The sequence below is a fragment of the Danio aesculapii genome, chromosome 5 (genome assembly GCF_903798145.1).
Source record: "Danio aesculapii chromosome 5, fDanAes4.1, whole genome shotgun sequence".
NCBI lineage: Eukaryota > Metazoa > Chordata > Actinopteri > Cypriniformes > Danionidae > Danio > Danio aesculapii.
The window spans coordinates 65,348,663-65,375,992 of record NC_079439.1 but is presented as its reverse complement, the minus strand read 5'-3'; the positions used below and the strand labels follow the sequence as shown (position 1 = coordinate 65,375,992).

Here is a 27,330-nt window from a genome sequence, read left to right as displayed (position 1 = left end):
TAAAGGCTCGTTTCCACTGACTGGTACGGTACGGTACGGTTCGGTTTGGTACGGGTCACCTTTATCAGGCTTGTGTTTCCACTACCAAGAGTACCCTTTTGGTGGGCGTGGTGTATGACAGAAAGTTTCAGACTACGTCATTCTCGCTCGAGGAAATGTCTACAATAAAGCTTTAGGTGTCATTCACATGTCATATGAAAAGCACTTCTCACAAAACAGATGCTTTACACACATAAACACTTGTGTAGAAATGTTTACTACTAACTTTTCTATAAACATGAGTTGATTATAACCGTGTGTGAAGGGGAAGGGCTTCAAAATTTACCCCTAAGAATTGGGACAGCACTACAGCACCTGCACACGTTATCATATGTCATCGCGATCTCTTGCTTCATATGAGATCAGACGATCGTGACTGCTGTAGTGATTCCAGCTGCTTTATTTTTTAGTATTCATCTTCAGGAAATCACTGAAGGCATATATTATGTTATCATAACGATCTAATGTGACAATAAGATCGAAACTGTACTGTGCATTCACACAGTGCCCATATTCATCAATGTAAACACACCAAAAACAACATTAACATCATAGCCATTTCTGACAGGGTATTCGAGTGTCATCAAGTGTCAGAATGTTGTGGGACTGCTGTACAGGATTTATGATTTTGGATTATAGATCGCAAAATTTAGCAGTTTTTATTTTAGCTTTTTTTTTTTTTAAGCATGACGGTAAAACATGATCGCGATTATTAATATATTAAAACGTGTTTGTTGTAAAAAAATGACAAAAAAATACTAATTTGTGGATCTCCTTACTTCAGGGTGCAACTATCCTGCCGTTGTGGCTGGTGTATTCTGGGAAATTTTCTTACCCCTTGGTTTTGAGTGTGGTCCTGAAAAATCTTCATTCAAAGGGGTATTCAGCCCTTAGCCCTACGCCTTCAAGCTAAAGAGAATTGGGACACCACTACCACTTCATGAGAACGCGCAAAACAAGGGGTAGGGGGAAGGACTAAGGGGTAGAATTGGGCCTAAATTAGCTATGTATTGTGAGACAGCGTTTTGGATAATATTGTTATAATTGTAAAATAAATAATATTGTGATATTCAAGATTTGTGAAGTGATACAGCTCCGGATAACTCTAAACAGAGACCGCAAGCAAAGAGCATAGATTCACCAAGAGGCGACACTCTGCTACTGTTTGGGAAACAGCCACTAGATACCGCTAGTGTCACTGATAATGAAAATTCCATTATGAAAACAGCACGGATAACTAACGTCAGAGAGAATGAATTAAAATATTGAGTTAAATATGAGATAAAATGAGTACATCCCCTTAGAAAAGTAACATTTTAAAACAATATCCCAATGAAAACAGACAATTTCCAAAATGTTGACAAGACTAAGTTTAATACATCTGATATCTAAAATATCTGTTTCACAAATAACATTAAAGGTTAACAAAATAACTTAATTACTATTTTTTTTTTGTTTGTTTTGTTTTACTCAAATTAGGGTGAAGCAAAAATGAGTGTACACAACAAAAACTACATTATCTGGTAGTTTGTATGGCCTCCATGATTTTTAATGACAGCATTAAAATTATGAATAACATTATATATAAAAATAAAAAATAAATAAATTTGGAGAAAGTAGCTTTTTAAATATCTTGTATTATTCTTATTTAAACAAACAACACTGGAAAAAGTACTATGTACTATTATAATATAATACTCCAACAAAAAGTACTGTTAATCTGTTATCAACATCCCGTTTTGAAAGTCATGTTAATTTAATTTATTAATTAACATATTAGTATTAATATGTATTATGCCAGTGCGTAAACTATTAAATTAAAGTCATTTGAAGTAATTTCACCTTAAAGTGTCAGTTTCAAGAAAACAAGTATGGTTAATAAACATCAAGTCCGTAAAATGAACTATTAAAAGTGCTGATGATCACCAGTCTAGGATTGTAAGTGTTGTATCGTCGTCTTTCAGGTTGTATTTCAGCTTTGATGCACTTTTTAAATGAATAAATAAAAAAACAAAGCAGCTGCTTGCCATCGCGACAGCAATAAGATCCAATGGACGGCTGATCGCTTTCACTCCAGAATGGCGGAATCGTTAAGCGCTGCTGTTGCAATGGAGCGTTCTATTCGGTGTCGCCTCTTGGTGATTCTAAGCTCTTTGCCGCAAGTCTCACCTCCATCTTTAAAAGTCTCCGTAGTCGTCTTGACAACACAAACACTGCTGTCACCTCAACAGAAACCCCGCCTCTGCTTTCGTTTGATTGGAGCATGAAAAAGACTCCACTAACTTGGCACGCTTTTTCCGCTCAGAGTTTACTTTTTCTACTGTGGAGGCAGATTGCTCAATGACAAAAACACGAGGCGCAGCAGCCCATTTAAGACGCGAGGAGCATAAGCAGCACGCAAAACTCTCGTGGCCATTAGTAAGCCATTCAAAAGATACACCTCAACGCATAAACCGCGTCCAGCAAACCCTTGCTGCAGCTCTGATACAACTTTTATTTACAGGGAAAATTAGAAAGCCCTGCAACGTTTGGGTGTTTGTCTGACATAATTACCCAACTGTTATTATTGAAATGTGAATACTCCTTACAAAATGTGAAGCTGGTTGGTCTGTTCTTGTCAAATGACGTGCGTGAAAATCATGTTGTTATCTTGTTGTTCTGTAAGCACACCTGAACTTAAGCTTGTCGCATCGCAAGAATGTCATGACCGCATTGCTCCCTTGTATCATTCTTTTCTTTTCGGCTTAGTCCCTTTATTATTCTGGGATTGCCACAGCGGAATGAACCGCCAACGTATCCAGCATATGTTTTACGCACGGATGCCCTTCCAGCTACAACCCATCACAGGGAAACATCCATACACACTCAAGCTGCGGTCACACTTGACTTTTCCTCCCGGAAACGTAGGGTCATGCGTTAAGTTTCGCAGTTTGCTGCAGTGCAAAGTTCAAGCTTGGTGAACTCTGACTTGCGAAATCGCATCGCTTGACTGCGTGAGACCAATCCAGGATCAAAACAGGACCTCTCTGGACAGAGAATTAAAACATGGAGCAATCGCTCGCTTTTTAAATGTCTAATCAACTTGTTTAATCCTGCCCCTTTACGCAGCGCCGCACGACAGAATTTCGCACACACAAACTCTGGTGTGGCAGCTTCATTCTCACACCCAATTCACCTATACCACATGTATTTGGAAACCGGAGCAACCGGAGGAAACTCCCCACAAAAACGGTGACTGACCCAGCCGAGGATCGAACCAGTGACCTTCTTGCTGTGAGGCGATCGTGCCAATATATGAAATATGTGCACAGCCACTTAACCTGTGATAAAAAATATATAATTGTGTATGTTAAGGCCAGTAAAAGTTCAACTGTAAACGAAAAATCCTTGCTGTTGAGCCCTGCTTTGGACAAAAAGACCTGCTAGAGAAGCTAAACAAATCCAAAACTGATGAATGTGGTTGTGTATGTGCTGTAACTAACTGACTTCACTTGATATCAGCTGCTTTGGTGCGCACATAAATACTCTGTTCTCTGCTTTCTTTGTGCATGTCTCTGCTTTATGGTAATACACAGCTGCGGGTGTGGCTAAGGGAACAATGTAGGCACTTGATTTGAAATGCATAATGCTCAGTGTTTGTTATTAAACGGCGCAATCATTTTTCTTCCCTGTCGCCAGCAGAGAAGGCGGGGTCAGCGCAGGGGGGCGGGGCATCCCGGTTGAGCGGCAGCAGCAGCTCTTCGGATTCGGGCAGCAGCAGCTCCAGCGGCTCCAGCTCCGAGAGCAGCGACTCAGACTGAACTCCAAATCCTTCAAGCCCCTCTGTTTTCTAACCAAGTAGTGTGTGTTGTCATGATAGTATCTCTCTGAAGGGGGCCGCTTTTACGAAGAGCTTTGCAAGACGGCAGAGGATATTTTAAATAGTTTGTAGAACGGCTCAGACCAAGATGAGAGCGGGAATAGTTCGAGTTTTAAAGGTTCTCTCTGGCCCTCAAAGGGAAAAACGCCTGGTATCACCAGAGGATAAAAAAAAAAGACAAAAAAAAAAACATGATATTTTTTGGAAAATATGTCAGTTGTGGAAGTGAAACGGTTGCGCGTCTGTTCTTTCTTTTTATTTTTGGTTAGGTTGCTGCTCGTTAGATTCATACATGCGTTAGTGGGGGAAAAACTGACAAATGCCTGGCTGCATTTTATCGATCGGGTAGCTTCACAAGTTCTCAAAGCCTGAAGGAATCATTAACGATCGGCTCTCTTACACTCTTGGTGTGGCTCTTGTCATGTCCGCGTGACTTTTCAACTCATTCCACGATTATTTTGCTGAGTATGATAGTGCTTTTCATTGTTACCATTTTTTTTTTTTTAAGAAAATCTATTTATTATTTCGTTTTTTGTATCCAGTAAGGCACACGAGTGTTCTCAGCGTTCTGTTTTTACAAAAATGACCAGTTTAAATGTGTACGAAATTTGGCAACCCTTCATATATATATTTTTAGGCAATTTCAACACTGTAAAATGTCTCCTCCGGTGCTCTCGGCTCAGTATTTGATGTAGAATTATGTCTGAATTTGTTTGTTTTTAATCTATATCATACTCTCATTTGTTTTCTATTTGAATCGTCTTGTGTATTTTTTTATTTTACTATTGATATATTGGTGCCCTGAATAGCTCTACTTTCTATCTGATACCAAGTCCACTCATAGGACAATCAAAGATCAGTAGATACGGACGTCTTAAAGATCATGACGCAAGTTCAGTAAGATGTAACACCCCTCTTCCACAATATTGCGCCCTTTTGGACAATGAGACTTTTTGTATAGAAACTGACGGCAGAGAAAACTTCAAGCAGCAGTGCTAGACATCATTTCAGAAGGATTTGTGTTTGATAATAGTTCTTATTAGTTGAAAGTATTACAACTAATGTATGTTCTCAATTTGAATAATTTTGATTTTTCTTAAATGGTGTATTGAATGCTTTCAATGGTACCTAGACACTTGTTTTCCGGGAGTAGTTTGGAAATGGACCATGACTGATAATCTTTATATATATAAATATATATTAAAAAAAATAAATATGAATGTATTAGAGGTTATTTTCACATTTTTCTTCTCGTAACGCCACTCATTCAGTGGGATTTCTTTTCATTTACCAGCCTTGAATTCATCTCTGAACCCTTTGAAATCATTGGATGTGCTCTTGAGTTGCCTTAAGTTTAGTTGGCACACTAAAATAAAGTCCGATGGGTCCGGTTTATCTGATCGAGTCTAAGCCAATGTGTATAGTTTTGTTTTTTAATCATAAAATTGTGATGTAAAGTGACTTTCATGGGATTTCTTCTTACATGTAGGATGCTTTTAATCATGTTTTGCTTTATTATACCACTGTATTGCATTACATTTCCCTTGTCTATAACCTACTTTGTCTCTTTGTCAGAAATTCCTGTTCCTGGGCTTCACGATGCAGACAGAGATTTAACGATACATAGGATATATATAATAACAGATTTAAATGTATATTCACTACTTATTCGTCAAACTCTGTCTTGGGTCTGAGGATTTTAGCTTTTGTTTGTTTGTTTGGTTTTTTATGAGAGAAAGAGAGAGAACATTTGTGTATTGCATGCCAATTTACAGTATATTTCTTAAAACTTTTTTGAGCAGTTTATAACCTGTAAATGTCATTCTTTCGAGTACAAATTTTCAAAATGCGTAGCGCTGCATATGTTAAGTTCGGCAAGTATGTTTTTGGCGAAGACTTACATGGTAATATCTGATGTATAAGCTAATCTGAGATTTGGACACTGAGCCCCTCGTTTTTTCGTAAATAAACCACAAAAAACCCATTAGAGTGTCTTTACTATTTGTATATATATTTATTTGTTAGGTAGATTTTATGATTTAGAAGGCAATAACACAGTGGTATATTTCAAAATACTCTTTTTAACAGCGTAATGACTAAACTGTACCATCTTCAGTTTGTTAAAGGTCCCATAAAGTGCTTTGAAATGTGCTTTTATATCCGATGTTTGACGTAATCTCAACTAAAACATGAAGAGAGGGTGTGGCAAAGTGTAGCTCCTCCCCTTTAAAAAAAAAAGCCAATAGCGTTTTGGTTTATCTTGGCTCTTCCAGTAAGAGTGGTTGAACTCAAGCATCAAATGAGAAGCATCTTGAAGGGGGTGGGGCATGTTAGATACTAGAGAGCATTCGATTGGTTATTTGATGAGAAACTGACGTATGAGGTGACGTGACCATTGATCCATTTAGGTGGAAGTTTTGGGGCGCACTAGCTTATAGATATCTTAAAAACTAACAATACGGATGATAACATCTAAAAAACTTAATTTTAATTTTATTGGACCTTTAACAGAGTGGAACACTTCAAAACCTTCTTCTGAACAGCGTAATGACTAAAATGTACCTTCTTAAGTTTGTTAAAGGTCCAGTGAAGTGCTTTAAAATGTATTTGTATTCGAAGTTTGATGTAATCTCAACCAAAACATTGAGAGGGTGGGACATAGTGTAGCTCTTGCCCTTTAAAAAAAAGTGCATCAAATAAAAAGCCAGAGTTATTTACATTAGATGTCGCCTACGCTTATTGTTGTCTATTGGAAGGAATGAATCAATAAAGCTGCCATTTTGGTACAGGGTAGTGCTCCTTTGAAATGAATGTGGAACCAAGGTGCAGTGGAAGACTGGCCATCCGGAGCCATAGATTTATACACATACATATGTGTTCATACAGTAATAAAAAGGAAAGTCATGGAATTTTGACATAGGATTTTCCAGGCCTGGATAAGTTTTGGGAAAACAGAAAAACCCACAAAGATTTGTAAAAGTTATGCAAAACAAATATCTGTATTCTTGAATATAGGTTACGGTGTTTCCTCTAGGATTTTTTCCAGCTGTAGTGGCAGGCCTTTTGCACAGATCTACCAACTACCAATGGCGTTATTTCAATGACAAATGTCGTGAGCCTAGCATTACAAGTCGAGATCGGATTTATGTCATACGAGCATGCGAATCTCTTTGGTTGCGCGCCGATTTCCTCTGTTTGTGCACAAAACTTCTTGCACGCCCTCAAATATACGCTGCTCAAGTGCAGATTTTCTTGTGTGCTCTCAAATAAACGCTGCTGAAGAGCAATTTGGCACCTTAAAGGGTTAAACAATGCACAGCACTTCTATGATTGTAAAAAAGTTTGCACTATTATAATTTATTTACCTTTTAATATGTTTTGGTGGGATTATAACCCGCTATTAAAAGAAAAAACAACAACTGAATGTTAAGACTGAATGTAGCGGAAACCTTGGGTTAGTTATCTTGACTTTTATTCTGCCACAGGAAGTGACTGTATTATCATCAATAACGTTAATAACGTTACATGTTGAGAACAAAAATTCGTAACATACAAAATCGTAAAAAAACAAAGTCTTATCTTTGAAATGTTCTGCCTTTATGCTTTGTTTTCATTGTTTGCTCGTTACTACACCAGTACAGAAAAGTCCAGCACCTTTAAATTGGCTTTAATCTTGACTAAGTGCACTTAAATGACTTTTGTCCTGGGAGCACTGTACTAATATGGTGGCTGTATTAATGCATGCTCAGGGCCGGTATGCGATATCTAGTGTATATATCTATGATAAAAGGCAAATGAGAAGCATCTTGAAGAGGCGGGGCATGTCAAATACTACTGAGCATTTGATTGGTTATGATTTGATGAGAAACTTAAGTATGATCCATTTGGGCAGAAGTGACAAACTACAAGCTTTACATGTTTATATCAGTTTTAGATCTCATAAATGCTAATTTTGTCACTGTTTTGGAGCACACTAGCTTATAGATATCTTAAAAACCAACAATACTGATACTAACATCAAAAAAAAAAAAAAAAAAACGTTAATTTCATGGGACCTTTAAACTCCGTTCGCCCATTAAAGTCATATTTTCACAATTTTGGCAGCATCAAAGCTCCATAAAAGAGTGAATGATACACTGTCGGTTATTAAGATAAATCATTAACACATTAGTGATGTTTGAATCAGTAACTAAAGCATAATACTTCCGATGCCAGTATATTGAATATTATAATTAATGGAAAAAAGTAATACAATACATGTTATAGAGGGGCAGAGAAAGCTATTGAATACGAGACCTCTGGATTTATAATTATTAGTTGCTCATGAATAAATTCAAGTGGTCTCATATTTTCTATATCTGCATATATAAACAATTACATGTATAACATTGTGTAACAATACTTACTGTTTATATCAATTTCTCAACCATGTTCCTGTAGGACCACCAGCTCCGCACATTTTCTGTCTCGTTAATCAAACACACCTGATTCAGATCATTAGTTCATTAGCAGAGACTAAAAGACCTGTAATGAGTGTGACAGACAGAGGAGACATCCAAAATGTGCAGTGTTGGTGGTCCTCCAGGAACATGGTTGAGAAACACTGGTTCATATGCTCAAACTAACTATAAAAGACAGATTTAGAAAATCATTTCATGGCATTATAATCATTTTAAGACTATACTTTATCTCAAATCATTGTAAGCTAAATGTTTTAAATAATTAAAAATATAATACAATTTAGTGTGATAACATTTTCCTTTGTTTTAAAAAGTAGACTACTAAACATTTCCTCAATATTATGTTATATTAGAACAATAGACACTTTTTTTGCATCTAATATACCTTTTACGTAAACAAAATTGTTAGTGTAATGAATCATGACCAGTGTTGGGAGTAATGCATTGCAAGTAACACGAGTTGCGTGATAATATTACTTTTCGTAGTTATTTGTTCAAGTAACAAGTAACGCATTACTTTAGAAAATCAAGTAATAATATTTGAGTTCCTTTTGCTGAATTGAAATTAATGTAGTAGGGACTGATAGAAACCAAGATGGCTTAGGCATTTATTGCGATGGAAATATTCTCATTATTCAGAACATGGAAGAAAAGGAAAATAGTATTGTCTTAATGCGCTGTGATTTTACTTCACTTTTATAAGACAAAAATTAGCAAACATTATTTTAAGCTTACATTAATCAATATTAGGCATGGGACGATAACTGTTTTCAAGATATACCGCGGTTTGGAAAAGTAAAGGATTTAAAACCGCCACCATTTTCTGCTATACCGTTCTTATGCCCGTTTGCCTGACGCTTCCGTTGTCGCTTAAAGTTGGGAAATTCTGAACTTCTGCAGTAATCAATGTTGGTAAAGCAGCGCCAACGGACCCACAATTCAGTTCAGCAACGCTTGACGTCACCCATTCAAAGTGAATGGTAAGCGTTGGCACTGTGCCCCGTCTGAATGGGAGTTTAAGGTATGTATAAGATTTTTTTTTTTTTTATAGTTTTTTTTGTCTTCATTTTTTTTAGGACAACATTATATCCAGCAGAAAAGACATCCTGAAATGCTGTTTTAAATTCGAAAACAGTTTTTGAAACTAATGAAGATGGCACAAGTCAGTGAATTATTGATTATTTGAATTATTTAATTATTTAGCCTGACATGTTTAATGGTACAAAATAATTTTTATAAATAAAAATTTTGTTTTTTACCCAGACATTTAAAAAGAATATATTTTAGAGCAGTACTCATAATACTGTGAAACCGTGATATTTTTATCCAAGGTTATCATACTGTCAGAATTTTATACCAGCCCAAAATAAAAAAAAATGGAAGTTCTGAATGAGATCAAGCCTCAGCAAAGGTAATAAAAAGTAACTCAAAAGTAACGTAATGCATTACTTACCACAAAAGGTAACGAAACTAGTTACTTTTTCGGGGAGTAACTCATAATTGTAATGCATTACTTTCAAAAGTAACTTTCCCCAACACTGATAATGACAATGTTTTTGACCCATACTTATAAAACATTTTTAAAATGAGTACCTTTGTGTGTTCAATTTTGGTTTTGATCTTCATAAACCCGCAAACATTCACAGGGTTTAAATCTCACGCATTTCGACCAATTCTCACGCCACACACTTTGCTATTCTCACACTGAAATCACTCAATACACATTCAACAGCTACATTGTTCAAGTCTACAATACTGTACCTCTTTGTTGACTACGCTAAAATACTTGATTTTCTAGAGTAATGATTTGAGGAGAGGTTACACCAACATAAGTATGACCCCATCACATAACCGCGCAAATGCGGGATTGTCCATCTCCGTCAGAGTCCTGCAGTCTCGTCTTGTCGCGGACCACCACCGCCTGGTTCCCGTAGCGGCTGTACCAGGAGCTCTGGCTGCGGCTCAGGTAGTTGCTCGGCGGCGCTTTCTGTAGCTCCAGTTGCTGCTGCTGCCAGATCAACAGCGACGTGTCCCTGAAGCGGAGCCGCGCGTAGCCCTCCGACATCGCCTTCTCGGCTAATGGACAGCGCTCCGTCATCGCGAGCTCCGGTGACAGGCGAACAGGCGTCTCGATAAATCGGTATTCATCTCAGAAAAATCTCCTTAAGAGCTTCCGTTACAGCAGGGTCGATGACGGGAGAAACGCGCTTGTGTTCGCCAGTCGATGCTAATTTTCTCAGCATTTTGTTTGATGATAATGTCTGTGTTAGTAACTAACAGTCTGTTCATGTGGTAAGATGGTCTTCTGTTGTACTCCGTATGTTTCTTGGGGGGAAACTGGAGAAAAACGAAGATAGTTAAACTCCAGGAACGCCAGCGGCTGCCTGTGGCAACAACGTCCGCTTGAATGATAGTCCGACTGGAACTACCCAAGACGAGACGTCTACTGGTTCCGCATGCATGTTTATCGCCATTATTAAGGTAAAGTTGGTTTTACATTTACACATTCAGTCCCTTTTTTTTAACTGTGAGAACTTTTGACGTGCTACGTTGATTGAGTGTTTGGTCTGAAAACGCATGTAAGTATGACTTTAAAACAACATTAGCATTATTTAATGGACTGTGAACAATGTTGCACATTGATAGGATGCTTATGAGTTCTGTTTAGAATTTCTAAATACTTTTCTGAAATTAAAGGTGACTGTCCAGATATGTTAATATAACACTAACTTTACCGCAATATTTGCTACTGGTGTATTATCAGTGTTGGGGAAAGTTACTGTTGAAAGTAATACAATACAATACAATTTTGAGTTACTACCTCAAAAAGTAACTAGTCTGCAATGAACAACACACGGTATAACCTTCATTTACCTTTAAAAAACACACACAAAAAAAAATGTAGAATAATGTTATCTTCAGAGAACTTCCTGACCCCAGAGCTATATATGTCGTGCTATATTTCTTCCATGTGTTCAAAATAACGAGAATATTTCTATTGCAGAAATGTATCTGCTATCTTCATTTCTGCCTGCTGCATTCTCTCATTGCGTGTGGGATTCAACGTGACTACGATGATTTTAATTTAGCTATTTATTTTTTAAAAGCAAATTATCTAAACTAAAAAGTAACTTACATTAAACTTTTTTAAAAAAGTAACTCGGATCTTATTCATTTTGAAAAGTAATGCGTTAGATTACTCAATACTTAGAGAAGTAAAATTATTTCGTAACTCGAGTTACTTGTAGCCAGTGTTGGGGAAAGTTACTTTTCAAAGTAATGCAATACAATATTGAGGTACTCCCCAAAAAGTAACAGTTGCATTACTTTTTAATGATAAGTAATCCTTTACATTACTTTTGAGTTATTTTTGCGTTACTTTTTCTGACCTGGCTGAGGCTTGATCTCCTTCAGAACTTTTCTTTCTTTTTCTAATAGAGGAGCTCTGCAATTAACAATGCACTGTATAACCTACACCTTCATTTACCTTTAAAAAATACATCTAAAAATACTTGCAGGGTTTTTTTCTTTGTCTTTCACACTGTATAACCTTCATTTACATTTAAAAAAACGCATACAAAATTAATGCAGGATTATCTTTTATTCTCTTTGGAGAACTGACCCCGGAGCTCTACATGCCGTATATACAGATTAATGACAGTTTAAGTGTGTTGGCTACTTTTGTACTTTTTGTCTTATTAAAAAGTCCAATCACTGTACATTCAGATAATCCTCTTTTCCTTTTCTTCCATGTGTTCGAAATAGATAATAGTTCCATCGCAAAAATGTAAGGCTCTGCCATCTTTCTTTCTGCCTGCTTCTGCATTCTCTCATTCATTGAGTGTGGGATTCGACGTGACTACGTTATTTTCATTCAGCTATTTATTTTTTTTAAAAGCAACTAAATAAACTAAACTAAAAAGTAACTCAAATATTATTACTTAATTTTGAAAAGGCGGTACTTTACTCATTACTTAGAAAAGTAATATCATTGTGTAAGTCACATTACTTGTAATGCGCTAACCAACACTGTCTATAATAAATAAAAAAGATAACAAAAGATTAATAATAATAAAAGCACCATACGCTCCCCATTGATTAATAACAAATTGCAATTATTTTTGTTTTACAAAACATTGTTCGATGACACCATTTTATATTTATGTTTTTCAATTTTAGAGTTTTACTTGGGGGAGGATTTTGTACATCTCTTTAAATCACTGCTTAATACAGAAATTTCTGTGTACAGCAAGAAGAAAAATGTTTAAAAAGCTGTATATAATCAGGCAGTTCCTCTGTAAAAACTATTAAAGATATGAATAAAACTGAAGTTTATAAAATTATTTTAGCTATTTAAAATGTATTGTAATTTAGATATACAGGCAAACAATATATAAACTAAGCCACCATACTGTCTATACATAGATAAACCAGGACACCATACTGTCAGTGGGCGCAGTCTTTCAAATAAGATGTTAAACCGAGGTCCTGACTCTGTGATCATTAAAAATCCCATGGCACTTCTTGTAAAAAGTAGGGCATGTAACCCCGGTGTTCTGGACAAATTCCCTCCATCCGCCCATCATGGCCTCCCAATCGTCCCCATCCACCGAATTGGCTCTATCACTGTTTTTCCACTCCCCCTATAGCTGGTGTGTGATGAGTGCCGTTGTCCTGTGGCTGCCGTCGCATCATCCAAGTGGATGCTGCACACTGGTGGTGGTGTGGAGAGACCCCCCCCCCTTGAGATTGTGAGTGCTTTGGGTGTATGACCATACACAATAAATGTGCTATATAAATACACACATTACATTAAGTGTGTTTTGGATGTTTTTACATTAGAAGAAAAAAAAAGCGAAATCTCAAAAATCAACGTTCATAAAATAAGATTTAAATGTCTCATCTTTAATGCATCATCTGACAAAGAAAAAGAAAGCAGCAATCAGAACACATCTTAGTCATTCATAGAAATAAGTTTATTTCAAAGCAGTGAGCAGGCTAAAAAAAAAATAATGATAATAATCCAAGTCTTCTTTCATCATCTGACATAGAACGTTAGATAATACGCATTTCGTGTAGGTGGTAAAATGAGTGCGTCTGGTCCACCATGTAATAGAGTAATGCAGCAATTAACAGAGATCGACTGTAAAGATCATATTAGCACTGGGAGGTTTCAGTGGATGGTGGATCTTTCGAGGATTTTGTACTCATTTCTTCTTGGAACAGGCTTCGAGAGGCAGCCCAATGTCTTTCCCACGCAACTTAAGGCCTAAAAAGTTAAACAGAGAAAAATTATGTTATTTATTATATGTTATTCAATGTATATTGAACCTTATAGTAAAGAAGCAGCAGTAATTTATAGATTATTTTACTCAACCTGCATTAAATAGATCAAAAGTGACAGCAAAAGCATTTCTTATACATCACAAAATATTTTAATTTTAAATATCTGTTTGTATTGAACTTTCTATTCAAAGAAACCTTAAAAATGAGCAGCAATAAAAATTAGCATATTGGAATTAGGCATGGGCCGGTATAAGATTCTAACGGTATGATAATATTGGATATAAATATCACGGAATTCTGATTACTGCTCTAAGATATATGTTCTTTTTAAATGTCTGGGTAAAGAAACAACATTTTTTTCCCTTTCGAACAATATATTTTAATTTGGGAAACATTTAAAATATTTCGGAGCAGTAAACATGTCAGGCTAAATAATTCAAATGAATTATTGACATCTGCTGTCTTCATTAGTTTCAAAAACACAGATTATTATTTTTTTTTTTAGAATTTAAAACAGCATCTTTGGATATCTTTTCTGCTGGAGATACTGTTGTCCTAAAAAACAAAACAAAAAAATGTAAAATAAAAAAATCTTACTCATACATTTTATACATATCATACCTTAATCTAAATTATACTCATAAATTTTGACGGTTTTAAAACCTTGACTTTTTAATACCTTAAAAACTGTTATCGTCCCATGCCTAATTGGAATACACTACCTGTCAAAAGTCTTGTCGTCTATCCAAATTTTAGGAACAACAAATAATATCTTGACTTCTAGTTGATCATTTGGTATCAGAAGTGGCTTATATGAAAGGCAAAAGCCTCTAGATTACGCTTATTTTACCAAAATAAAAGAGGGCTGCATTCATACATCTTGGCAATGACTCAAATAACTTGTTAATAAAGTCATCTGGAATGGCAAAGGAAGCGTTCTTGCAGGACTCCCAGAGATCATCAAGATTCTTTGGATTCTTCTTTAATGCCTCCTCCTCCATCTTACCCCAGACATGCTCAATAATGTTCATGTCTGGGGACTGGGCTGGCCAATCCTGGAGCACATTGACCTTCTTTGCTTTCAGGAACTTTGATGTGGAGGCTGAAGTATGAGAAGGAGCGCTATCCTGCTGAAGAATCTGCCTTCTCCTGTGGTTTGTAACGTAATGGGCAGCACAAATGTCTTGATATCTCAGGCTGTTGATGTTGCCATACACTCTGCAGATCTCTCGCACACCCCCATACTAAATGTAACCCCAAACCATGACTTTTTCTTCACCAAACTTGGCTGATTTATGTGAGAACCTTGGGTCAATGTGGGTTCCAATAGGTCTTCTGCAGTATTTGTGATGATTGAGATGCAGTTCAACAGATGATTCATCTTAAAAATCTACCTTCTGCCATTTTTCCAAATGATCAACTAGAAGTCAAGTTATTATTTGTTGCTCTTACAACTGCGATCAACGACAAGACTTGTGTCAGGTAGTGTATATTCTGAAGGATCATGTGACAGTAAAGACTGGAGTAATGATGCTGTAAATTCACATGTACAATTGATAATACTAGATGATCTTTTAAAATATAGCCATTTAATTAATATTAGATTAGATTCAACTTTATTGTCATTACACAAGTACAAGGCAACGAAATGCAGTTTAGGTCTAACCAGCAGTGCAATAGCAGCAAGTGCAGGATACAGGTATAAGTTATAAAGTGCAGTTATAGAAAAACTATGGTAATATTTACAGATGGATGTACTATCAACATTATATACAATTTCCTGAGAGCTTGTACCACCTGACCAAAGTAGGTTTATTTTGACTGATAGCATTATTAGAAAAACGCATCATTTCCTGTTTGCAGATATGAACAGCTCATCACATGAAGTAGAACATCAGGAAATTTAGCCAATTTTAACATGGCACGAATGCAGCCTTTATCTTTGTTTTTCTCATGTTATCTTTGTTTTCTCATTTGGCTTGAGTACAAAATCATTGAATGTGTGATAAAGGATGTTAGAATGACCATAAATGTACAGTTATGAATGCAAAATAAGACCTGATGATGATAATAATATTGGATTAATATCACACAAGCTAGAGAGCTGTTTTCCCACAGTATTTTCTCCAGTTCAACAAACGAAGTTGCCTTTACATTTTAGACACAATAGTCTATTTATTTATTCTTTTAGTTATGAATAAGAGTACTTGAATAGATGTACATCTGCCATGTTGTCATTAACACATGAGAATAGTTCAACATTGCCCTTTGCACCGGACTCTTCTGCTATTTTATCTCTTGTTTTGGTTTGTCAGTCTATTACTTATGGGGCGATTACTCCATGCAGGAAAAACCCTATTTTACGTTATTCCCTGAGACAGTCAGAAGTTTTTGTACAGAGCATTGGTCAACTAACTGTTGCTTTTAACAGGGTATATGCACAGACTTTTAATTTTCAGTCAGCCAGCCAAAGCGCTTCTGGTGAAAACAGCCATTCCGGTCGTGCCATTACAAAATTGCCACCTTTAAGATCTAATTTCTTTAAAAGCAATCTTCACTGCCTGATTGATCTAATGTGGGATCAAGAAGCACTGCATTAAGTTCCATTATTCCGCGCCACGTCTTTAAAATTTGGCAATTTAACCCCAGTATTTTCAATGGAGTTTCTGCGCTAGCCTGCTGCTATTGACAGCACTTGCGTTTACATGACTTTTCATCTTGTTTTATGCCCCAACTAAATGAATGCTTAAGGGTGCTTTCACACCTACACTTTTGTTTTGGAACCTGGCACAATTCCTCGGTTAGTATTGTTTGTCTGGCATATGTGAAACCAGTAATCACGCTCTGATCCACGCTAAAACAATCGGTCCAAGATCGCCTGAATGAAGAGGTCTCAGCTCGATTGAAACGAACTCTGGAGCGCATCGATTGTAGTGAGAAGGCAAAACGCTCTAACGAACTAGGCTATATCACAGTGTATTATGGATATGTAATAGGTATATATGGCTATATGAAGAGAGAATTAGGAGTAGGGTGGGACATCATCATTCCTACCAGTAAATGTGCATTTCATGTCAAATATGAAAGTGAAAACATGCTGAACTATTAAAGAGAGCTGTTTATCTGTTAGGAAAACTGACCGAACTGCAGTCTTGGTTTATCTGTTATTTCTCTCTATAATGTAAAGCCTATAATGCATAATTCTACAACAGCTACGTATGAGAAGTTACCTCTAATTTATCTGTGATGACTATGCCTGTGGGTGTCACCGTTCAAAATTAAAGCACAGCTTTTAGCTTATAATGTCTTATTGCTCATTGTCATAAATTAAAATAAGGACACATGACAGCTGAGGGACTATAAAATAAAACGGGGAACCAATGCGAGGAGAGTTAACTCGCACGTAACTTGTTTGATCTATTTTGGTCCATTTATAAACTTTGGAGTGTGAAAGCGAACCACACCAAGTACAAAGTGCAGCATTGTAACTATTTTACTCCCTGTTTCAGAACAAAACCATCGATCCACAGGTGTGAAAGCACCCCAAGTTTTTTTTAAATGACTCTATTTGCATGGCAACATTGATTCTGTAAAAAGAACCTTATTCAATTGAAAATAGTCACCTTTCACCATAAGTTCATCATTGGCTGAAAAACACTAGCTGTGCATATACAGTTGAAATCAGAATTATTAAACCCCCTTTGAATATTTTTTTCAATTTTAAATATTTCCCAAATAATGTTTAACAGAGCAAGGAAATGTTCACAGTGTGTCTGATAATATTTTTTCTTCTGTAGAAAGTCATATTTGTTTTATTTCGACTAGAATAAAAGTACTTTTTAATTTTTTAAACACCATTTTAAGGTCAAAATTATTAGCCCCTTTAAGCTATATTTGTTTTCGATAGTCTACAGAACAAACCATCATTATACAATAACTTGCCTAATAACCCTAACCTGCCTAGTTAACCTAATGAACCTAGTTTAGCCTGCTTTACACTTCTGCGTCTAGTGATCGGCGTGAGTTACGGTGCAAGCCTTGCACGTAGGCGTGCATTTATACTTCTGTGAGCTGTTTCTGTTGCTCCGCAATACATTTCCAAAATGCTAGCTGGCAGTAGGTGTCTGTTTTTTTGTGTCGAGTTTATTTGCTGGTGTTTTGTTTTTTCTGAATGCTTCCTTAAATGTACAAGTGGCTCAAATTCGCTCATTTTGAGGTGGGAACCAGCAGACGTGCAACAACTTTAATCAAAAGGTAAACAACAACCAGCAGTCTCCATCCGGAGCTCCTTCACGGGACTCCACACTTGTAAACACCCGCTGCACCACGCTCGCGCGGCTCTCACCTCCACCCACACTTGTGAGCTTTACCAAGCCGACCAATCACAGAGCTTGCGCTACATGTAGGCATTACATTTTTTGAGAGGTGTGCGTCAGCGACACTGACGGCCACGGCGAGGGGCTATGCGTCCACGCGTGTGTATAAATCAGCCTTAAGGACTTTAAATGTCACTTTAAGCTGTATAAAAGTATCTTGAAAAAGATCTAGTAAAATATTATTTACTATCATCATGACAAAGATAAAATAAATCAGTTATTAGAAAAGAGTTACTAAAACTATTATGTTTAGAAAGGTGCTAAAAAAAACAAAAACTGCTATCCGTTAAACAGAAATGAGGGAAAAATATTCAGGGGCCTAATAATTCAGGGGGGCTAATAATTCTGACTTCAACTGTAGCCCATTGTGCTTTAAAAATGAATAGCCTTGCCTAGCCTAAGGTAATATCATTAAAACAACACAAACTTTAGTACAGCAGTCAATTAGCTATTGAGACCAAAACAAACAGAAAAAGGATAAAGTCCTACCAATGGCTCGCTCGATTTTCCCCATGACCTGATTATTGGGGATGGCCTTCCCACATTCATACTCCGCAATGATCTGTGGCTTCTCGTTAATTTTCTGCAAGAGAAAAGTACAATTTTATTTCACCAGCTCAAAAATAAGAGGAATCTTACGGCAAGTCTGGCAAACACTCACAGTAGCCAGATCTTTCTGGGTGAGGCCCTTATTCTGCCGGCCCTGCTGGATCACTTTGCCCACTTCAAGTGGCACTCTCTGGTGGCTGAGCTCTTCCGTCTCTCTGTCCAGCTTGGCTGTGTTTTTGGTTACAACATGTTGTTTATTTTGCCCAGCAGCCCCTAGGGGGAAAGAAAACAAGATTGTTTACGCAGCGTACTTACTAGCAATGCTGCAATACTCTATTTAATATTGAACCATTTGGTACAACCTCAGTGGATCTATAGTACAGGGTTTCTACATGTTTTATCAAGTCAAATATGAGACTAAGACTTTTTTATGACTATTTATAGACCATAATGAAAGAAATTTCTTGCATAAGGCTAAACGCTAAAGATTTTTTGGCGGTTTTCAAGACTATGCTAAAATGTTTTTTAACTTGAGTTTAACTTGAAAAAACAAAATCAAAAACATATATTATTGTAAGAGAGATAATTAAACCATATTAATAAGTAAAAAGAGTTAACAAATAAACGTTTAACACTTTAATTGAAATATATTGTTATTAATTGGATAGGAGTTCGTCATATTGCATGGTTTCCGCTACATTCATTCTTCCATGACAGGGCGCCACAGCAAGCTTCATCCTGCCACGGCTACATTACAGCCTCTCATTCAAAACATTCTATTTTGTTAATAGTCGGTGATAATCGCACCAAAACGTATTAAAAGGTAAATGAGTTATAACAGTGCGAACTTTTCTGTAACCGTAGTAGTGCTGTGCGTCATTTGTTTAACCCTTTAAGGTTACGTGCTGACTGACTGACTGTGACAGGTGCGTGAGGCCAGCAAACACGATGTATAGCCGTTTTACTTTATTTCAGGATGCATTAATACCGGAGGCATTCATAAATATTTCTAGCAAATCTAATAAATGTTGGAGACATACTCGTTACGTAAACGCACTAAATCGCACCACAGCAGCGTTTATTTGAGAGCGCACAAGAAGATCTGCGCGCTCTTAAAGCGGCTTATATTTGAGGGGGCATGCAAGAAGTTGTGCATGAGCAGAAAAAACGGCGCGCAAGCAAAGAGGTCCACATGCTCTTAGGCTATAACATAATACTTCCAATACTGCGCTCGCGACATTTGTCATTGAAATAACGCCACAGGTAGTTGGTAGATCTGTTTAAAAACGGCTTCCGCCACAGCTGGAAAAAATCCTAGAGGAAACACTGTATTGCGTATAGCTTTACATAGACATAGGAAAATTAAGACCCATTAAAAATTATTTAAGACCTACAACACAATATTTCAGTGGATATGAGACTTTAAGACCCAGCAGATACCCTGTAGTAGGGCTGAACAATATATCGTTTGAGCATCGATATCGCAATCTGTTACATCGCAGGATTTCATTATTTTTTTAAAAGATAAAGATATTATTAAATATTATTGTATATAATTATCTATACAATGATCAATTGTACAATGAATTATACAATGAAGTTATTTTACATTTGATTGTTCAATTTATTTAATTTCAACAATTAGACTCCCCAGACAACCATTAAGCACTATTTATTTAGCTTTTATAGTTTTTTTTAGATATGCTTGTAATTTATTCAATTTATGTAGATACACTGCATAGAAGAGGGCTTGATCACCCCAGACAATTTAATTAACAAAATCTTTCCAAGTAGAGCTATTCAAATCATCTGGGTAAATTATATTCATATCGCAATAGATAAATTGCAGCAAAACAAATCATCACAATGTCAGATTTTTCCAATATCGCGCAGCCCTTTTCGAATAGAATGTTTTTTTTTTTTTGGTTTTGCATTTCCCCATTCCTTTATTTACTCTCTGAACTGTCTCTGTGCATATAAGAATGCATGTTCATGTGCTGAAACACGGCTCCCTGCCAGTAAATGTCCCATCAGAAAGCGTTAAAGTAGGAGACGCTTTCACAATAAAAGTGACATGAGCCGTATGTCAGAGTGTAAGATCTTTATCCTTGATAGATCATCGATATTACAATTTGCGCATCTACAATAGTCACATTGCAGGATCTACATTGTTGAGTTGATAATTAACCAGGAATCACAGATCAGAACAATGGAGTCAGTGAGAATTTTCATTTTAGAGTGAAATGTTTTTATTTGCTTTTATTTTTAAGGCCTGTGACAAATATTTCAATAGAATTTAAACCATTTGTGTATTTGAAATGATAATGTTGGTAACTTTAACACTAAAATTAAAGTATAATTTAAATGACCTCTAAATTAAATATTAATTGTATTTCATTTTGTATACGTAGACTATACAGTGTTATTTATTTATATTTGAGGTACATTTCTGTACCTGAATACAGTTGGACTCTCCATAAGCACTATCTATTTTATGTGTCTTTGCATTATTCTACTTATCTATGCTTGTAATGTGTATATTATAAATTATGTAAACGCACTGCCCTATAAATTCATCCCAATTGGTCTAAAATGTTATAAAATATTTCCAAAACAATCTACAAGTCATCAGGTGAAATTTTACTTCTGTCGCAGAAACACAAAACATCGCAATGTCAGTTTCTCTGACTGTTGTGCAGCCCTATACTATAGTAAATGAGGTAAAGTTGGTTTTATATTTGCACATTTGTTCATTTAGCGGGCGACATGGTGGCTCAGTGGTTAGCACTGCCGCCTTACAGCAAGAAGGTCACTAGTTCGAGTCCCAGCTGAGTCAGTTGGCATTTCTATGTGGCGTTTGCATGTTCTCCCCATGTTGGTGTGGGTTTCCTCAGAGTGCTCCGGTTTCTCCTACAGTCCAAAGACATGCGCTATTAGTGAATTGGGTAAACAAAATTGGCAGTGTTTCCCAGTACTGGGTTGCAGCTAGAAGGGCATCTGCTGTGTAAAACATATGCTGGATAAGTTGGCGGTTCGTTCCGTGGTGGTGACCCCAGATGAAAAAAAAACTAAGCTGAAGGAAAATGAATGAATGAATGTTCATTTAACGGTCCCTATATTGTTTACCATGCTAATTTGAATATTGGATCTGAAATACCATTCAAGTATGAATTCATAGCAACATTAGGACTATTTGACCATGAACAATGTTGTTCTTTGATAGCCATTGGCTGCTAATATGATTTCCCTATTTAGAATGTGCAATGAATACTTTTCTGAAGTGATATTAAGGAGAAAGTTTAAATGTGCGAATATAAAACCAACTTAACCTCAATAGTATAGTATTTTAAGCAAAGATTGATGACAAACCTAACTTTGAATGAATCATTTATTCTCTTTATTGAATAAAAAGTTCATTATTACCTATTTTATTAAAAAATTATTATGAAAGCAACACAATTACATTTCTAAACAGTTTATTAAAACTCTACACATTGAAAACACTGAATTAAAATTCAAGCACCTTTGAAATTACCATTAAGGTAAAGTTGGATTTATATTTGCACATTCGTTCAGTGACAACTTGTGACACGTTCCCTATATTGTTGTATGGTACTTTGAATATTCTGACTGAAATCACATGACTTCAAAACAACATTAGCACTATTTATTTGACTGTGAACACTGTTGTACTTTGATAGTCATTGGCTGCTAATATGATTTCACAATTAGGAATTAGCAAAGAACACTTTAATAAAATTATATTATTACAGAAAAAATCTGAATGTGTGAAGGTAAAACCAACTTTACCTCAAAGAAATTACTAGCATATTTCACTCGTTAGTGATATAAACAGATCTTATATAAAAGGTATATATTCTTACATTTCTTCGACGTTTCCACAGCTTCTCCCTTTCTCTGAGCTGCAGTCACAGCCTAAAAAACAGAGGTTATAACGCGGTTATGTAAACCGAAACTCCACGTAGATCTTTGAACTGAGTTGTTATGATCACCCTTATTATGACTTCAACCAGCACGTTTCACATACTGGCTAATTCTCGAACTTATACGTTAATATTACTTCTCCTTTTACAGTCACATCGATATTTAATGCTTTGGGACAGACATTATATCGCATTATTCGAAGCGAAACCTTTATAAGCAGGTCAAAGCAACAATGTGCTCGTCATACGTGAACTAATAGCGTCAGCAAACTATGTAGCAGAAGCGTGTGAAATACCTGCTTCGACTTGGATTGCGCGGCCGATCCCTTCTTCCTCAAAACGGTCACTGTGTCCCAGTCGCACTCTGCCATGATTTTTGGATGTTTTTTTTGTTGTTGTGTGTTTAGAGGTGTTTGATTTTAGGCGACTACGGGGCGTTGAAGTTATCGAGCACGTCCCTTCTTGCTCTTTATGCTAGTGAACTAAACCGGATATACGTCACCATGTGGGCACATGTCAACAAGCCCCTTTAACGCGAGTAAACCTAAACCCGTATCGTATTGAGAATGTGTGGGTTAAAAAATGTACTCCAAAGCGTAAATCTTTTTTAGAAATTTTATTGTCGATAAATAGTGTGTGTTATGAATGGTAAAAAGCTTTTAATTTGCCCATGCGTGGTATCTGACGCAACAACTTGAACGAATTAGCAAAGTTGTTAGCTAGTTATGAATAACAATGAATAAAACGAATACAGAAATTTTGTATTTTAATTGATGTTAATTTATCGTTTTAATAGGAATGAAGTATTATTTGTTAATATCAGTTTAAAAAAAATAAACCACATAACTACGTTTTTTACGTTTACTTTAGGACTACACAATACCAATAGTTTAGCTTCTGAAAAGTGTGTGGAACCCAGATTTATCTATCACAACAAATGATTTCATTTGTTATTCATTATAGTCTTACCAATTGTCACTTTCTGAAGAAAAACAAATATTCTCATTTGAAATTTGGAAGAAATGTTATCAGTAATAAATCGTAAATACTGAGAGAACATACAGAGAAGGTGGTCTTTCTTTCGTTATTATTATTATAAAAATCTATTTTACTCTATCATATGATATCTTTATTATGTTTCAAATAGCTTTACTGTTTCATCTTGTATTTCGAGGCATTTAACTGTAATCCTAAAGAACAATAGTATGTTTGTTTGACCAAATTCGACTTTAATACTTTTTTAAGCCTTTCAAAGAATTTAGCTTAATCTGCGATGGAATCTGGCTTAAATGAACTTTGATAAATGACCAAGATGTGTTAGGTACTGAGTTGTTTCAAAGTCCCTTTAAGATAAGTCACTTGGTGTCCATCTTTAAAACACCTTTCTAGCATGGAAGTCATATTCCCTTTAAGACATGTATTTGGTTCGGTTTTCTCTTATGTTCTAATAATTATGCTTATGCTACAAAGATGTTGAATGCTTGCTTCTGATTGGCTGGTGAACATTCTGCAATTACTTTCAGATAAACGCACAGCTAAAGCAGTTTCAGGTAGGTCTTGACTGGATTACAGTTCAATACCACTACACCGAATGATTTCAGATATTTCACAGCCAACAACAGTCACAAATCTAAACAAAAACAAAAGGCTTTGGAGGAAATGAAACTGGTGATAAAAGATGAAGAAACGCTCCAGTGTCCCCTGTATCTATGGTTACATGCAGTAAACAGCGGTGAGTTCGGTGAACTGATAAGCTTCATTTTTGTTGAGCATGTGAACACAATGGCAAATCAGCAGTGTTTAAGAACGTGTTTAACAGTGCTCAAATGTTAGTGGGAAATAGACGTTTGGTACAGAATTCAAGTATTGTGGATACGACAATCCTAGTCATATCCACATCAACACCTTAGGTGTGCATTATTTTCTAACAATCCAATGGCCTGTCATCAATTAACCCTTACTGTCGTTTAGGGTTGGGCGATATGACAAAAATATCATATCGTGATACTAGTCATCTCATATCCTGATAACGATACAGTGCATCCGGAAAGTATTCATAGTGCTTCCACATTCTTTCCACTTTTTTATGCTACAGCCTTATTCCAAAATAGATTAAATTCATTTATTTCCTCAAAATTCTACACACAATACCCCTTCAAGAGTTCACACTTAGCTCACGATTTATACATAGCTTGTTTGGCGTGCTGTCCCGGGAGAGAGCCCTGAGCTCAAGGTATCCTCGAGCCCAGGGCTCCCTCCTTTCACAGGGCGAGGGGAGACTGAGCTCAGGTCGATCTGAAACTCCCCCGCTGCTGAGGCCAAGGTGAACTTCCTGAGAGTAAGACATTAAAAAAAAGATTTAGGCTTATTTTATCTATAATATAGAGCACATTTGGATGGTGGGAGGAAACCAGGGAACCCGGGGGAAACCCACACGGAGAACATGCAAACTCCGCATAGGAACACCAGATGGCCCAGTGAAGACCCAACGCCATTGGTATTCTTGCTGTGAGGCAAACGTGCTAGTCACTGGGCCACCGTGCCGCCCATTCTTGATAAAGTTGGAAGAAGAGGAGGAGGGGGGTTTCTTCCAGACGAAGATAGTTGTAGAGAGGAAATGAGGATATATATAGTGACTTGGGATCCTTTGATTGGAGGATCATGATTAGCTAATGTGGACCAGCTGGGTCAATCATGAGCACATGCTTCTCTCGAAATTAGTTTAAAATTTAAACTTCACATAATGACAATGTAAAAAAAAAGTTTTTTTTTTAAATTGTTGCAAATTTGTTAAAAATAAACACCTCAAACATCACATGTACATCAGTATTCACAGCCTTTGCCACGAAGCTCTAAATTGAGCTCAGATATATTCTGTTTCCACCGATCATTCTTGAGATGTTTCAGCAGCTTAATTGGAGTTCATCTGTGGTAAATTCAGTTGATTGGACATGATTTGACAAGGCATACACTTGTCTATATAAGGTCCCAGGGTTGACAGTGCATGTCAAAGCACAAATCAAGCATGAAGACAAAGGAATTGTCTGTAGACCTTCGAGACAGGATGGTCTCCAGACACAAAGGTGGGGAAGGTTATAGAAACATTTCTGCTGCTCTGAAAGTTCCAATGAGCACAGTGGCCTCCATCATCTGTAAGTGGAAATTGTTTTGAACTCTTTGGAGTGAATGCCAGGCGTCACATTTGGAGAAAACAAGGCACCGCTCATCACCAGGCTAATACCATCCCTACAGTGAAGCATCATGCTGTGGGGATGTTTTTCAGCAGCAGGAACTGGATCTGCATCAACAAAGTATTGAGCAAAGGCTGTGAATACTTCTGTACTTGTGATTTTTCAGCTTTTTAATTTTTAATAAATTTGCAACCATTTTGAGGAAATAAATGAAATTAATCCATTTTGGAATAAGGCTGTAACATGAACAAATGTGGAAAAAGTGAAGCGCTATGAATACTTTCCGGATGCATTGTATATCATGATAAAGTACCACTTCAGTAAATTGAGTGAAATTTATGGTTTATATTGAGCTTATTCTTCACGTACGTGCGGACGCAGCCATTGGAATGTTTTTGGCTCGAGACTTCCGGTCTCATTCACTTCCATTGATTTCTAGACATTAAGAACAGCTCGTTATGCATCTTAATGTGGTAAATTGCTATTCTTATTGTGTAATTCTACTTTTTATGTATAGTTATGAACACAGTTGTTTGAAGAGCTTGACCATTTTCTGCCGTTTATTATTATTCCTAGTCATTTCTCCCATACGCAACTGAATCGGAAGTTCTAAAACAATCACAAAAACAAAACTTCCGCATCGCAGAATAACGTCAATACACTGACCATGGAAAGGGCTATTACTTTTTTTTTCAGGGCGAATGTTTGATTAACAATGTGAGAAATATAAAATACAAATTAATGAAATATAAAATACTTTCCAAAACGAATGATTACAGGTAAGACATAAAACATCGCCAAATTAAAAAGCGAAACGTAAACTTCGTATTTTCAAGACTGCAACTTTCTCACATTTATCCCCGTAATTGCATGTGATATTGCGCTCGTATAAATGATAAAAATGTGGTACTGTAAACAATGTATTTAGCGACACCATTATATAAACGATAATATGAAATGAGAGACTTTTTATTTAGTCCATACGATATTCAATTCAGTAAGAATTATTTGGCCCCAGGGGGCTTAAGGGGGCAAATAATATTGACCTTAAAATGGTTTTAAAAAAACTTTAAAACTGCTTTTATTCTAACCAAAATAAAACAAATCTCCATAAGAAAAAATATTATAGGAAATACTGTGAAAAATTCCTTGCTCTGATCAATATAATTTGGGAAATATTTAAAAGAAGGTGAATAATTTTGACTTCAGCTGTATATCGTCATATTGCACAGCCCTACTTGTGTTCGCAAATGATTGTTGATTGATTTGCCAAATGATTAATAAACCAAAATGACTTGTATGTCAGCAGTGATCAGTATTGACATGTGTATGTAGGTCAGAGCCAGGAGCAGTGGGGTGTCAGCAGTCATGAACATGGACTCACAGACTGACCCCTGCTGGTATTTATAGAGCGCTGAGTCAGGGTCACACTCTGCCAGATCGCAGCTATGAGTAAAAACAGAGACTGACACACACAGCTGCTGAGATATTAAACAACCTGTTCAATAAAGGCTTGATCTCTTCTGTCAAACACTCATGCACAACAAGCATTCCAAACACAAAGTGTGTGTGTGTCAGTTTTGGCAGATCCACTGTTAATAAAGCAATAATAATAGTATTCATAAT

General features: G+C 36.4%; 3 protein-coding genes across 9 annotated transcripts in view; 1 reads left to right on the top strand and 2 right to left on the bottom strand.

Annotated features, from left to right (window-relative positions):
• brd3b (bromodomain containing 3b) overlaps window positions 1–5,882 on the top strand; it is a 42,527-nt gene extending 36,645 nt beyond the window's left edge. For 4 of the 7 annotated variants that reach the window (XM_056458704.1, XM_056458705.1, XM_056458707.1 and 1 more), the window contains one exon: window positions 3,718–5,882. In XM_056458704.1, coding sequence (XP_056314679.1) covers window positions 3,718–3,839 — 122 coding nt within the window. In that variant the 3' untranslated portion in view covers window positions 3,840–5,882. The remainder of the gene's footprint in view (window positions 1–3,717) is intronic. The other 3 variants (XM_056458706.1, XM_056458708.1, XM_056458703.1) reach the window with 1 other exon arrangement.
• Window positions 5,883–8,009: 2,127 nt separating this feature from the next.
• Window positions 8,010–10,762, bottom strand: LOC130228656 (putative uncharacterized protein BRD3OS). The gene has a single exon (XM_056457087.1). The coding sequence runs from the start codon at window positions 10,454–10,456 to the stop codon at window positions 10,202–10,204; it is 255 nt and encodes an 84-aa protein (XP_056313062.1). The 5' UTR covers window positions 10,457–10,762; the 3' UTR covers window positions 8,010–10,201.
• Window positions 10,763–13,312: 2,550 nt separating this feature from the next.
• On the bottom strand, window positions 13,313–22,998 carry edf1 (endothelial differentiation-related factor 1). Its single transcript, XM_056458700.1, has 5 exons — window positions 22,810–22,998; window positions 22,454–22,505; window positions 18,682–18,842; window positions 18,510–18,603; window positions 13,313–13,627 (listed from the first exon to the last, which is right to left on the bottom strand). Exons 1-5 carry the CDS (start codon window positions 22,882–22,884, stop codon window positions 13,566–13,568), a joined length of 444 nt encoding a protein of 147 aa, XP_056314675.1. The 5' UTR covers window positions 22,885–22,998; the 3' UTR covers window positions 13,313–13,565.
• Window positions 22,999–27,330: the final 4,332 nt, after the last annotated feature.

Coding starts and splice junctions, on each gene's coding strand:
- LOC130228656 (XM_056457087.1), bottom strand. CDS start 10,456: ATGACGGAGCGCTGTCCATTAGCCGAGAAGGCGATGTCGGAGGGCTAC.
- edf1 (XM_056458700.1), bottom strand. CDS start 22,884: ATGGCAGAGTGCGACTGGGACACAGTGACCGTTTTGAGGAAGAAGGGA. Junction 18,843..22,453: donor TGTGGAAACGTCGAAGAAAT/GTAAGAATATAT, acceptor CTTTCCCCCTAG/GGGCTGCTGGGCAAAATAAA. Junction 13,628..18,509: donor GAAAATCGAGCGAGCCATTG/GTAGGACTTTAT, acceptor TTAACTTTTTAG/GCCTTAAGTTGCGTGGGAAA.